This window comes from Embiotoca jacksoni, unplaced genomic scaffold (assembly GCF_022577435.1).
Source record: "Embiotoca jacksoni isolate LCO1_2020_lvr unplaced genomic scaffold, fEmbJac1.0.p SCAF_31, whole genome shotgun sequence".
Taxonomy (NCBI): Eukaryota; Metazoa; Chordata; class Actinopteri; family Embiotocidae; genus Embiotoca; species Embiotoca jacksoni.
The window spans coordinates 4,828,459-4,843,904 of record NW_027185383.1 but is presented as its reverse complement, the minus strand read 5'-3'; the positions used below and the strand labels follow the sequence as shown (position 1 = coordinate 4,843,904).

Genomic DNA, 15,446 nt, shown 5'->3' with positions numbered 1-15,446 from the left:
TTGTTTGTGTGAAAAGCAAAGCCTACATGTTGTTGAATTAAATGTTTATGGAGAGATATTTTTGTTCTTGATCTTAACTTGGCTTATTCTCAGTTATCTTACCCGCTATGATTAATTTAGACAATAGGCTTTTTTGTTTCAAACCAAACATGGACAGAAAAGCATGTTAAAGACTTTTACAAGTATATATATATGAATTCCTAATGAATGTCATTATGGCAGCTGTGAACTCACACAAAAGTGCTATAGTCTGTACCACTTCATGATGATACTTATCCTCAGCTATAATGAGCCAATTTGTGGAGGACATTGAAAAAATGAACCTGATTTCAGACAGTAACTTCTGCTCTCTTCTTCCTATCAAATAATACTTTTGATGCTTCACAATGAAATCTAACAGCTTCTGCCTTCTTTATTGTGTGCCAACGTTGTGCCAGCTGCTTTGGCCTAGTTTCAAAAGAGAGTCTGTTGTTGGTTGTGTTTTTTTGTCTTTTCTTTTTTTGTAGTTCTGTCATTTTCAGGATCAGCCTACATTTGAGCAGCGTGTTTAATTTAGACGTCCTCCCTCCCTCCTGTGACAGATCCTGATGGAGCATCTCCAAATCCCAGTTCACAAAATGAATCCCCTCCACATACATATCTCATCCCTGCAGATGGACCTGATTCTCCGTTTACAGGCCTGTGTGATGCTGTGTCTCTTTGATTCCTTCTCCACTTTTAAGAAAATCTGATAAAGATTCAAAAAGGATGGAAAAGAGCCGAGTACAACAGCTGAGATAACACGGAGATGATTAGGATAATGTGGGCCACACATATTTTTACATCTTTGCAAAATATCACAAGAAAAGATGCATGTTAAGGGGTAAAGATGGAGCCGCTGCCTCTCCTCTGATCAGCTGCATTTGACCACTGTTTTCTTTTCTTCGTCTCCCAGGGCTGAATGAGTGTATGATCAACAATGGCGGCTGCTCCCACGTATGCATGGACCGACCAATAGGCTTCGAGTGCCAGTGCCCCACCGGCTACCAGCTGCTGGACAAAAAGACGTGCGGAGGTAAATGAAGGAACATATATTGCGGATAGATTGACATGTAGAGTGGCAGGCTGGCTGTCTGTACCCTGGCTGTCACTGCCGCAGGGAAACTATAGTGCAGTCATACTGCTGTCGCATGTACACATGCATACATACCACGTCCTTCACACCCTTTCCCATCATTTTAGCACCAACAGTTCTCCATCACACCTAAGAAAAAAAACTCCTGCAAGGAAGCAGGTCAGGAGGAGTCGACAGGGACACACCCTGTCTCTCTGTTGACTCCCTTCTTGTCACGATCGGCACGTTAAACATGTTTGTTTGTTTCTGTAGAGTCATAAATGTGCTTTTTTTTTTTACTCACCCATTGTATCGTGGCTGTCATTTCACAAAAAAAAGCATATTTGTGTTTTAGGAATTTTGTATCCATTCTCATCTGTCACTGCTCTCGAGGGTGAATTAGTCACTCGCTGTCTCTCTTTGTCTTTCCGTTGATTGATAACCTGTCTTCCGTCTCCTCCCGGCAGACATTGACGAGTGTGAGAACCCCGATGCTTGCAGCCAGATCTGCATCAACTACAAGGGGGATTTTAAGTGCGAATGCTATGAAGGATACGAGATGGACCCCGTCACGAAGACCTGCAAGGCCGAAGGTGAGTTGCAATGTCGCTTCAGGGTGTCTGCGAAATCAGCATTTAAGTTAAAAGTTTAAATTTTAACATCTGGTCAGTAATTTGAGAAATGTATATATTTTTATCATAAAAATGTTTCTGCTACATAAAATGAAGACATTATCTTTTTAAATTTTATATTTAAGCATTTTATACCTTATATAGTTGATGCCAGACCAATTTTGCGTTGTAAAAATAGATTCGCCTGCAGTGAAAGTTTAAGAAGCCACTTTGTTTTGTTGATAACAAGACATTCGCTCAGATATCGCGCTGCCTCAGCTCAACACTTCACTCTCTTGCTTTTGTGCCGCGGCATCAAGCCCCCTTGTCTCATAATCACAAACATCTTTCTGCTGTTATGTTCTTATCATTGCTCTGCAGTTGTTTGTGTACTTGACATAGCTGCTAAAAAACACACACACACACTTACACAAAAAAGGCAAACGTCACCTAGGCAACCCTTCTGTTTCTCCTCGGCCAAATCTGTCCACAGGGCCCCGTCCCATGAGAGTTTCATGAGTGACAGCTTGATGTGTTTAGCCATGCTGAACACTTATAATTAGGTATTGCAACTCTTCAGGGGTACCTGGCTGAGTCATGGTGGAGCCTAATTACATCAATTTAATCCAGCCTCCCGTTCAGCTGGTTGATACCAGTTGTCTGACAAGTGGAGAACAAAGTGAATAGCTAAGAGGCCAGTTCATTTACTTTGACCTCTAACTATGGCCGAAATCTGTTAGCAAGAGGATTAGACACACAGGCCATTGAATGTTTACACTTCATTTCCCCCCCCCAAATTGCCATTATTTAATTGGCAGAGAAACAGCGAGTGAAATGAAATGTGTTGATTTGGTCCCTATGGCTGTCAAATGCTGCGATTCAATTTCCCTCAATTAAACTGAGCTCATATCAAAGCTCAGCATTCGCTTGTGTGTGTGTGTGTGTGTGTGTGTGTGTGTGTGTGTGTGTGTGTGTGTGTTTGCATTGGTACGCACTGCGTGTTTCTGTGTGTGTGTGTGTGTGTGTGTGTGTGTGTGTGTGTGTGTGTGTGTGTGTCTATTGGGTCTGCCCTCTTGCCTCTGTCTCCACTTGTGTATTTCTCTGTGCATGACTGCCCTGTGTGTTTGCTATCAGTTTATCATGGCCAAGAGAGAGCTGTGTGTCTGGCTGTGTGTCAAAAGCAGCGAACAGCAGAATGGCAGTGAAGGCAGCAGTTTCACCGTTCGGTTTCGATGCAATGAAAACTACCGCTGCCATGACAGCCCATAAAACCAGCAGGGGGGCATTTACCCCTTTCAGAGGGACTGGAAATGTTGTCGTTGTAATGGCCAGTTTTTGGAGAACACTTAGTCCCGAACATCACTGTCATCATTCAAACTTTTTGGGGCTGTGGAGAAGAAGGAAAGGGCAGGAAGAGAACGCGCAGGAGTACGATACGACAACGAGGCTGCGACACAGACTGTCAGAAGGGAAACCGAGGCAAGTGAGCCATTAATGAGAGAATTTCATATCTGCCTCTCGAGATAGCTGGCTGCGGCTGCCATCCTATTACCATGCAGTGTCAGAAGGAGATAGGCTCAGTATAGATGTTACAAGACAGAGATGGGCTGTAGTTGCCAGCAAGACTCATAAAACCTTCCCTGCAGGCACACAGGGTTACTGTCTTTTACCCGCGTAACTTTTCCTGGCCAGAATTAAGAGGACATAGGCATAAATAAAGACATGATAATAATAATAATGTGACTAAAGCCCCCTGTTTAGAAGTGATTCTCATTAAAATGCATCCTGGGTGACCTTATTCAAAGCTGACAACTCTAAAAACAGGTTTTGAATCCACCCATAAGGAAACAAAGGACACACTGGGATGTAGGCAGTCAGTGCTAATAGCAGAGTGCATTTATCCAGTATGTAAACGTCCACGCAAGTCATCCTCCGTCGGTCGGTCTGTCAATCCACTGCTTTGGTTCAGACTGAAATACCTCAACACCTACTCAAGGGATTGACATTAAATGTAGTAGAGACATTCCTGCTTTCCAGAGGATGAATTAAAATGGCCACCCGCACGTTTATAAGTTTGTGAAATGTCTGAACAACTATCGGATGGACTGCTGTAAAATTACACATATTCAATTTGTCCAAGAATTTGATTTATGATTCAAGACTTGCCTAATCTGCCTAAACTTCTCTGTGTTTGGTGCTCATTATAAAATATAAGCATGTTAGATATTAGCTTTGCAGTACTTCAGTCAGGGACAGAGTCTGTCACGGGCCCCTTTCCTGTCCAATCATACAAGGGTTTACGTCCTTTCCCCGTCCATTCATTCTGCCCGCTCCTTGCTCTCCACATCGCTCTTCAACAACCTGCATTTAACCGTTGCAAATCTTCTCCACCTCCCCAGCGTCCTCCCGCATTGTCAATGTTTTCTCTCTTTATAGTGCGTCCATTCATTCAAAAGTCATGAATTGGGGGTCTCGTGATCTCAGGAATGGTCTGTGTCATGCTTGCTCAGACTGTTCTAGAGCAGAATCACCGCCAAACAAAAATGTGTGCATGTCTTCAATAAATTGTTCAAGCTGATGCAGTGTCCTGACTGAACACCTGTTATTAGTTATTACCTGTTATTAGTGTCATTGTGAGCCTGTTAGCTTGCTCACATTAGCGTCTAGCTTTGCATCAGAGCCTCAGAGAGCAGCTACCTCGGCCGTCGACATCTCGTTGTAGCTTGTCGCGGTCACGGTTTCCCTGCTGATATAAATCAGATGGGTGTGGGGAATATAGAACGTAATCGCTAGTGATCACACTGGATGTACTGGAGGTGCATTCTGCCAGATGAGACCTGCATGTCTCAGCGGCGCATATATACACAGAGATCAGGTATACAATGATCTGGGTTAAACCTCTTTGAAGTTGGAGGGAACTAAGTGATTGTTATTGTTCTTTATTAGCTGGCAAGGACAAGAGCAAGAAGTGTCTGCTTTAAATTCAAGGTTGTGTCTCTGCCCTCTGTGGAATTTACTTGTCTTTCAGTGTGTGTACGCTCACTCGTGTCTGTTTAGTGTTCTTGTCTGTGTAAACTTTGACAGCTGGATGCAAAGGTACTGCTGATCTATATGTGCAAGGAGAAGAAAATAAGGAGCGTATAACTTAATGATGCATACAGACACACTAATCAATACACCAACTGTTCAGGTGTTTTTATTGTCCCTTGTTAGAGGGGGGATATTGAACAGTATCGTGCCAGCTGTGTTATGTTATTCATCTGTGTGAGAAACATGTTATTTAGAGTATTGACTTTGGTGCTACGAGTGTGCAGCAGCACATTATGCTGTTTGGCGCTGTGGTTGAAGCCTCGGTGTTGTTACTATAGAGGAATGTCTGAATCATTCCCTGACATACAGCGTCTCCCATCAGGGTCGACAGTTCTGGATCGAGCACACAAACATTTGAATGCTGTGCTGAAAAACCAATCTCTCTGGCGTCATCTTTTTTATGTGCTCCTTTTATCTTCAATGCCGTGGCTTTCTGCTTCATTCAAGTTAATGGTGCTGCTGTATGAAAATTATCTGTGGAGCTTCAGGAAGAAAGCAGTTTTCTAATAGCACATACCAGCTTAGACTTTTCTTCTTGCCCACCATTAAACTGTCAAAGCTGATTCGACTGAGCATTAGTGACGCAAATTCCAGCTTCAGTGTATTCCTCCCACTAACAACGTGTTTGTTCTGCTGAAGCCCCTTTTATAAATGGTCTTGCCCTGATAAATTTAGCTTTGTACTATTGCGATCGTTGCCATTTTCACAAAAATAGAGCCGTAAGTATGGTTTCTCTTGCATGCAGGGAAAAGCCCTTATTTACTGTTCACCAACCGGCATGAGATCCGCCGTATCGACTTGGTGAAGAGGGACTACAGCCAGGTGGTGTCCACGCAGAAGAACGCTGTTGCTCTGGACCTGGATGTGGCCAACAACCGTGTTTTCTGGTGCGATCGATTTCACCGGAAAATCTACAGGTAAACCAAGAACGGAAAACTGAGTTAAGAGAAGATTTCCAACTTGATTTAGTTTCAGAAATGTTCTCCTAGAGCAGAAACTTGATCTTGATTTGTATTTATATTTTTGATACATGTATTTACATTCACCGGTTCATATAAAAATGTACTATTTGGGCCTGATTTACTAAGATCTTAAATAAAGGGTACTAAATTGCGTGTTCATTCCAAAACTTTGCACATTTATTTTGCACCCGTTTTGCGGGTGATTTACTAAGAGTAATTGCGTCTTTGATATCAGGTGCAAATCGCTCTGTTTAGATGTTTGCTTGTGTTAAAGTGATTCCACCCATGAAAAAACAACAACCGCAAAAGGAAAAGGAAATCTGATCCTATTGAAATTAAGAAATTGTGAATTCTGCGGGACACATTCAGGGCCTGTGACAGCACACCTGAATAACGGGACTGGGTGGGATATCCAAGCAGAGATACGCTGGAATGAACCAGAGGCAGGAAAATGCTGAGTCGTAAGAATTTCTGTCATTTCTGGTATTGTGTGGCTTCCCCTTGTTGTCGGCCGTCAATCATCATTCAGTTCATTCAATAACTTGTCATCGTTTGACAGACGATATGTCTAAATAATTTTTGCCTCTGACATGAAAAATGATTCCACGGGTGTAAAACCACGTTCCCTACGCATTCTTTGGTTTCCGCTGCGTCTCCTTCTCACCTCATTAATAAGAGCAGCTTAATGTCTGCACCTGATTAATACGTTCCTTTCAGTCACACTAAAATAAACATGCAGTCACTTCTCCTATTTCTACTTTCAGGTTTCAGGTAAATATCATTGCGTGTGCTAAATTTATGTATTTGCATTTCCCCTCCCGGTATTTTGCACGTTCAAGTAGAAACGCCCAATATCACATATGCATTCAGGAAAAGACGCAAAATGGACAATGTGTGGTAAATTGCACATTTGAAAGAGGCGGTCCTTACAGCATGTCGTTAGTCGATCAGCTTGGATATTTTTTTGAAGTTTTCACGTGCTTTTACACACGCAAACCTTTAGTAAATCAGGCTCTTTGTCTCTTTGAAGCCAGAAACGACATAGTTTACAGCCATGTTCACTTGCCAGCTTCTTCTTCTGCCTTCGCTGCTGCATCACTACATTTCTTTGCACATTAAACACGTTGAAACCACCTGCAGGCAGTGTAACATGTCACTCAAGATACAAAGTACAAGGCACAAGAGATATACAGAACAGGGACCCAGTCTTTGAAACATTGCCCTGTGTTGCTATCATTGACCTTTGATTTAGATCACAAGCCTCAGTTTAGATTAGAGACTGAGGCTTTGTGCAGAAAGGGAGTACTTATTGTACTTTAACGAACCTTGGGTATGGAAACAGCATGGCTTTACAATTGTCTCCTCAATAGTGCATGAAAAGACTCAGCAATATGTTATTGGCTTTTATGTTTCCTTTAGATATCTCTTAATCTGCCTCAATAGTACTTTGAGTATTGATGATTTTTTTTTTTTAACTCAAAAGTCTTTAAGATGCAGATCAGGATTTACACAATGCAACATGAACCATAAACGCTACACAGCCTTAGCATAGTTAGGAGAGTTTTATTCATACTATTCTATTACAATGCATGCATTGTGAATGACTGTGCATGTAAATTGGAATTGTAAAGGTGCTCCGCTTTTTGTGTTGTTATTGAAATTGGAGCATATATAGTAAATGTTTCAGCTGTGATTGTCAAACTTCTGACTGTAAACAAAACTCTGCCTTCATGAGTTGAGTCTTGATTTGATAAAACCTGCATTGTTGATTTCCCTGTTTTTGATTGCACCGAGAATCTACTCGTTTAGTCTTTTGACGTTTCTAAAACAATCAGCCGAGTCAATGGCTCAGTCCCGCTATTATTTCACATTAATTCCACCCTTCCTATTGTTATCCCAACTACGATTTCTCCCCAGAGTGTATTCTAATTGGAGCACTGTGTTCTCTTTATGAAATGGATGTTAAGAGAAAAAAGGTCCCCGGGGAGGCTGAAATTGAAATTCCTGTTCGGGGCGAGGGCACAGCTCCCTCGCCCTCGCCTCGCACCTATGCCGGGGCCAAATCATTAGCAAGCGGGGTGAACCCCGAGTGAGGCCATGTCTATTCTGATAAGTGGTCCACCTAAGAAGGACACTAACCCTTAGATGAACCTGCCGAGCGCATGGCCCAAGGCTACCGCTGCCACACCAGCCCCATTCTCTGGTCTGCGGTGCCGTTGCAGCACAGTGGAAAATCACTCGTTGTATACAGTCTTGTATCAGTTGTCATTGTCCTGTATGTGCACATATATTCAATTTATATGAAATTATCAAATTAATATGACTTAAAGAAATTCCTTGCTCACTTTACACAATACATTTAATTGTATTATCATTCATTAATTCTTGAATATTGCAGTTTACTTGTGTAGTTGGAGTGAAGTCATTACTAAAGTAGTGTTTTAAAAAAGTTTGTAAAATCCTTTGGCTCATAATGCTATCACCAAAAGTCAATATTTTACAATGATAAATCTTTAGGTGGTGTTCCACGTAATGAGAAGAATACCGTTTACTGACTCATTACCACAAAATAGGGCCCATCAGGCCTTCGACATCCCTCCACTTCATATCGATTTTTCAATAATGGCTGGTTTGCTGTAGATAATCCCTTATGTATTCTCATCCCCTCAAAATACTCCCTCCCTCTCTTCCATATTTCCGCCTTTCCACACCAACGCCTCACCTTTCCTCTGCAGTGCCTTCATCCACGAGGCCAGCGACCCTTCCCAGCAGGTTCCTCTGTTGGACTCCTCGCTGCAAACCCCCGTGGGCCTGGCTCTGGACTGGCTCCAACACAACCTGTACTGGACCGACTCCGGAGACAAATCCATCTCCGTAGCCTCGGTGGACGGCACAAAGAGACGCGTCCTCGTCAACACCGACCTGAGCGAACCCCGAGCCATTGCACTGGATCCTCACCACGGGTAAGGAGGCGGAGACGTGTCTACTTGTGTGTTTGTTTTTAAAGGCACAAAAATGCCTTCCAGTCCAAGCGTAGAAATCATAGCATGACCCCATTATGTAAAACCCAATATTAAAGATCTGAATGGCAGAATCAATAAGACTCACCAGTAAGTTATGTCTTTTGATCAATACAAAAGCAAAAAAACACAGACTTGCACTTCTAATTTAATTTCATAATTACTGAGCTGAATTTACGTAACAATGTACAGTATGTCAGTTTATAGCGGATACCCTCTGATATATTTCTGTTCTAGTTTTTTTTCCTGTTCTGTAATATGGAAGATGAAAGAGATAATGACCTCAGATAAAGATTTGTTGAGCGATTTCCGCCTGAGACCCAAAAATTGAATAAAGATAATCCTCCTCTGGGAGCACATCTACTGACGAACATACATTAAAAGAACTCTTGTTGTTGTTTATGGGAATTCAGAGTCACAAGTCTGTGACCCATTTAACATCCTGACTCAATAGTTTTGTGGAAACGTTGTCCTGGATGAGCTTCTCCTAATCTGAGAAGCTTTATGAAATTTGTGCCAGTGCATGCCTCGGCAGCTTTTGTGTTCTGGTGATCCAAACCCAGATGAAAACAAACAGGCACAAAAATAAACTAGAAATGAACAGACACGTAGCCTAACCTGAGGCACACACACACGCACACGCATACACACACACACACACACACACACACACACACACACACACACACACACACACACACACACACACACACACACACACACACACACACACAGATTTTCTGCACATTACAGCCCCAATTATAACAGCATCACAGGAATCCAATGCACCCAGAACGTTTAGTATGATACCGAAGAACAGTTTGTCTTTGCAAAAAACATGACTTGATGTCAGTAATAAACATTTACATAGAAATGACTGTTTATTTTGCTGCTTTGATTGCTGCCTGATATTATTCAATGACCATTCAAACTATGCTGAACTCACACAATAACAGCTTTTAAATTTGGTGGTTCACATTCTGTGAATTCAGTCGAAACTAACATCGCTCGGCTGCACGACGAAGTTTTCCACAGCCACAGCACATAGCTACTAATCATGACAGAATGATCTGTTTATTTTTGCACACAAGGGGGAATAAACTAATATCATATATAGACAGTGATTGAATTAAACAAAGTCTGGATTTTTAAAGCTCAGTGTTACGTCCCCATGGTGGATATTAAGGTGGACAATGACACAGTAACCAGTTATTTAAATGAGGAAGAGCAGTAGTGACAAATTAAAGTGGTTTATTAATAATCGAACAAAGGTTGGAAAAAATGTGGGGGAGGTTGGGACAAAAAGAAAGAGAAAAAAAAAACCTGGGCTTAACTAAAACCTCTGCCTCTTAAACCAAAACAAACAAAAAGCTCACTAGTTCAGTGAAAAAAAAGTCTGTTCAATAAAACACAGACAGGGTGACACCAACCACTACACCTACATGGACCATCTACGTGTGAAATGTACCTATTGTCCTCAAGACCTCCCACTACATATGTTCTCCATTAAAGTCGCATCAAAGATAGCAAGAGGAGAAGAAGGGCCGAGCCAGCCTGGAAAATCTTTTCTAATTCTTTAGACAAACTGTGATATGGTCTAATGGAAATAAGTACATAATCTATGTAAGAAGCCGATACAGTACTGTAGTGTCTTCAATCACAGTAAGAATACAAATTCAAGCAGATGGTGACCGTGAGATAGCAGCCAGGTATGAAGGACATTTGTGTGACATTTGTGGTTGTGTGGTGCTGAACGGACAGCTCCCCCAGTTCACTAGCCACCGATCTTTTTACAGTAATGTCCGAAAGTAATCTTTGTTTTTAGACATTTCTCTCTTTCTCTGTGCCTTTCAAAAGCAGTTCCACCAATTTTTACAGACATCAAATCACAGACCTCTGCGGCAGCTTAGCTTGTGGTGGAAAATCCTGTTTTTTTTTCAATAGCATTCAATAAAAAATTACATTCCTCTGTCCTATTTTCGCAGCCTTATATATGACTGTTATAAAATAGGCTGCTTATTGCTTTGGCAGTTTTTAGCAGCACTGCTGTTTTTTTTTGTTTTTTTTCCTGTCGTTAAAATTCATATTCAGTCCTCATACTACACATTTAGGAATGCTAATTTTGGCATTATGTTAGTAAAGCACAAGCTCGAGACTTACTTTCATGAACTTGTTTGAAGTAATTTGATCTTTTTACCATTACTGTTTTTAGTTCATACTTTTTTTCTTAGTTTTATTTTTGTATTTCAAGTTTGTTTAAATTGCTTTATCCTATTTCATGTCTCTGCTTTTACTCTCTTCTGTAAAGTACTGAGTTTAATTTTATGTATGAAATGTGCTGTACAAATAGAATTTATTATTATTAATAATATAATTATGATATTAAAGCATCCCACTTACGTTTGAAAAAACTGAAACTCCAAAGTTAAAGTAAAACATTCATAAAGGAAATGGACCAGGCAGTGCAGCAGGAACTACTGAACACAATGATGTCACCAGGCTAATTATAACTTTTATAAATGGGAACCTTAAAAGAGCACAGTACAACACTTTTGCATTTCTTGCTTAAACTTTAACCCTTTATTAACACAGTAAGTTTGCTGTCTCTGTTCCAGCTTTATGTACTGGTCAGACTGGGGCACACGAGCCAAGATAGAGAAGGCCGGCATGAATGGAGTGGACCGACAGGTGCTGGTGGCTGATAACATTGAATGGCCCAACGGCATCACTCTAGGTGAGAGGAAACGTTATTTTTCAGTACTCGGTCTTACATCATATGTTTCTCTATAATTTTTTACGCTTTTTTTTTGCAGTTGTTGTATATAAATGTGCCTGAAGCACAGTTTTAAAAGGAATCTAATGCACCCTATCAGCACATTGGAGATAACGGTCAAAAGTATTTGAAATATTATGAGTTTTATATTATATGAATATTATTAATGTTTAATGATAATGGGAAAAGTAGATTAGCGAAGTTATCCCAGTTGCTTTGGCGCGATATTTGAAGTGTTTCAGAAGTTATAGTTTCAACACAGTAAAACTTGCAGTTGTGTAGCGTTGGGAATCTGGCATTTAAAAAAAAAAAAAGTAATCAATATCACCTGAAGGGATTTGTTGGTCAGAGTGCAAGAGTGCTTACCGCGGAGACAATCAATTTCTACTCAGCTTGGGGAAGTCCGTTCGATGTGTGTGTGTGTGTGTGTGTGTGTGTGTGTGTGTGTGTGTGTGTGTGTGTGTGTGTGTGTGTGTGTGTGTGTGTGTGTGTGTGTGTTGTGCTCTTCAGATATGGCCAACAGGCGTCTGTACTGGGTGGACTCAAAGCTCCACCTCATCGCTAGCGTGGACCTGAACGGAGCTCACCGCAGAACACACATGTCGTCTGCGGAGAGGCTGGAACACCCCTACGCTCTGGCTGTTTTTGAGGTTTGTGTTTGTGTGTAGGGAGCTTCATAGATTTATCCCAGGCCCTCAGGTTGTAGCACTCTGCCCTATATTTGAAAAGTTTCCCCGGCAGTTGTCCATGATATCATCCAGCCTCCCACATCTCATCAGATCTACATCTCTCTCATTAGCCTCACAGGGCCCCACAGAGTGACTGGGACTAAAATGTAATGACTGTTCAATTCAATTTATTGCATTCTCAGGGAGTTGCTGTCCTTGTGCGTGTTCGGTTTGTTGTCTCTTGTGGGATCGACTGGTGGAGCATACGAAACAGAAACAGCTATGAGTAGGAAACAGTATAAAGCAGCACACGCTTATGCTTTTGGTCATCAGCCAGCTTCCCTGTGTGTGTGTGCGTGTGTGCGTGTGTGCGTGTGTGTGTGCGTGTGTGTGTGTGTGTGTGTGTGTGTGTGTGTGTGTGTTTTATGTCAGGGCCCTTCGAGAGCGTCTCAATCTGGTTCGGTGCCAAGCGGTTCTGCAAATCTGCTGCACCGTGGTTTCAAATTGAGTACGCACACAGGCACTGGAAGGGAGCAATGACATCACCCTCGTGGCCTATTCCTCAGAGGGACTCCGCTCAAGGGGAACCGGTCTCAGTGGGACCAGAGACAGATTTCATCCAGCACCACACCAGACTTACAAGCATTGATGTTTTTTTTAAATATCCACTTGGGCTTGAGTTGTATTCATGAGTTGAGCAGTCACATAGTTTGTTCCAAATTGCCTTTTGAGTCTGAATTCCAACATTGTATTCAAATCCTGAACTCTCTTTCTCTGCTGTTTGATATAAAAAGGAGTGATGGAGGAAAAAGTAGCAATACCATTGTGTAAAAAAAGCCACCTTACACAAAGGCTTTGTGTTCCAATTTTTATTTAAGTAATTATACTTTATTACTATATATACTATATACATCCAAGATAGTCATTCTGACAACTAAATACTTTCAGCAAATCTCACAAATAATACTGAGTTTAGGTTAAAGTGAAAAGTAGCATAAAATGGAAACATTGGACAGCACAGGATTAAATCAAATTAAAGTTACATTCTGGCACTTCATATAATCAGGGTTCCCACTAGAATATCTGGAATATCATGGAATTTTAAAGTCTTTTCCAAACATGGAAAATCAAGGGATTTTATCATTCTTTGGGCCAAATCATGGACTTCCAGTTTTTTGTTGTAGGTTTACAATTTAGTTGCCTTTTGTAAAAACGTAGTATATTTGTATTATGTAAATTCACATTTCCTGTATTTCGTGAGGGGTTTTATTATCATCAACATTTGGCAATCACTTCAGTAAAGATGCTTTTTCCTGTAGCTGCTAACAAAGGCAAACATTACAGGAGAATGTACATTTCAGGAGCTTTGGCTCAAAAATGACGACTTCGAAGATCGTGTTAATAGTCGATGACAGAAAAGCAATCTGTGAAGTTTGGCCTTTTTCTACGTTCTTTATAGGTCATAGAAATCCAGCTTTTTAGTCAGTGAAGTTCTGGGAAAAGTCAGCGAATTTGAGATTTGACTTTAAGTGGGAACCCTGTATAATATATATAAATCTCTTTTACTGTATTTTACCAAATTTCCTCCCAAGGTTTAAGCTTTAGTAATTAAAACTCCATTAGCTGCCCAAAGCCTAACCTTGAGGATTTTCTTCTGTACTCTGTACAGTCTGTTAGTCCACTCTGAGCCGGCACTGTGGCATAGCTCTGACAAATGATAAACTCTCTCGTGTGTAATACATAATCGATCGTCGTCCTCTCTGCCTTGTTACGACTACAAGGTGACCTTCTTGTTCAGCATGTTGGACATACACCAACTCAGTGTTATTGAATGGGGCTTGTTGTAGTGTACATCACATTACCATCTCTTTCTGACTCAGTGACTGACTCAACACTAACCCACACATGCACACTCGAGTCGCAATGGCCTATTGTCTTGGTGCTCACTGGAGATTAGCCCGCAGTTTCTAAGGCAACTGGAAAAAATGTCAGGATTTCGTCTTACAACAAAAAAAAAACCGAGACAAAAAGTCAGTCAATAAACAACAAACATGGGTAAAGGTTGCCTCTGAGATGCTATATTTTGATCTATATAGGATGTGTTTTAATCATTTAATGCTGCAACAAACCAGAAGGGACAACGCAGACACTTGACACCTTTAAATCAAATAATACATTGAATCTTCTCCCATACAAATGTGTCATTGTTACATTTATTCTGTTCGTGTTGTTTACTGTTGCACTGCTACTCAAATTGAATAAAAACCTAATTTACAATTAAACCTTTCTGCATTTCCGTGGCACATTCATCCCCTCATAATATTTACATTACAAGACAAATTAACATGCTCTCCTCCGCTGCAAATAATGAGTTCGACTGTGTGTCAACAAATACTCCTTAGAGTATTTCTCTTGTCCTAATTTTCTTTCTATTTCTTTTCCTCCAATAAATTAGTTTTGTGAGCTCCATCAGCAAATATTTCACCATCCAACCCTCCCTCAGCTTGCCTCATCTTTCTCTGCTCTCTCATTTTGTACACGTTTGATTGTGTTGTTCATCTGCTTCATTCACCCATTTCCTGTCACATGAACATAAACACATCTTGAGTACAGCCTCTTTTTAGAACTGGAAAAATACATTGACATTCAATTCATTGATCGCAGGCACGGTGGAGGTTTGAGCTAAGTGCTAACATCAGCATGCGAACAGTGACAATACATGTTCACCATCCCTAGCATGTTATGTTGCGGGCATGCTATCATTTGCTCATGAACACTAAACAAAAAAAATCCCACTGACGCTGATGTAATGTCATTAGAGTATTGGACAAACGGATGTGCACTACGTACGAAGTTAAGGGATCACTAACGATGTTAGTACTCTTTTTTTTTTGTACTTTAGCAACACATCCAACATTAGTGAGACATTTCACTCAAAGTCAAAAAATATCAACCTCAAGGAGGCGCTAGAGAAAAAGTCAGAGGATAACCAAAGTCACCTTGAAACCATAGATGTCAATAAATAAACAACGTACCACTGAGGCTGATGTGACGTAATGTCATTACAGGATTGAACAACGTGAAGTGTTGACCAAATGATGGCGCTGCATGAAAAGTTAAGGGATACCTAAGGTCGCTAAATTTCAAGCTACACATCCACTGATAGTCTGACATTTTACTTAAAGCTATAAATGTCAACCACAAGGAAGCACGAGAGGAAAATACAGTA

The 15,446-nt window shown here is 40.9% G+C and overlaps 1 protein-coding gene across 4 annotated transcripts in view; it reads left to right on the top strand.

Moving 5' to 3' along the window:
• LOC138207249 (low-density lipoprotein receptor-related protein 8-like) overlaps positions 1 to 15,446 on the top strand; it is an 82,944-nt gene that overhangs the window by 59,359 nt on the left and 8,139 nt on the right. For all 4 annotated transcript variants that reach the window (XM_069164348.1, XM_069164346.1, XM_069164347.1 and 1 more), the window contains 6 exons: positions 935 to 1,054; positions 1,561 to 1,686; positions 5,540 to 5,711; positions 8,492 to 8,719; positions 11,392 to 11,510; positions 12,060 to 12,199. In XM_069164348.1, the coding sequence (XP_069020449.1) occupies positions 935 to 1,054; positions 1,561 to 1,686; positions 5,540 to 5,711; positions 8,492 to 8,719; positions 11,392 to 11,510; positions 12,060 to 12,199 (905 nt within the window). The remainder of the gene's footprint in view (positions 1 to 934; positions 1,055 to 1,560; positions 1,687 to 5,539; positions 5,712 to 8,491; positions 8,720 to 11,391; positions 11,511 to 12,059; positions 12,200 to 15,446) is intronic.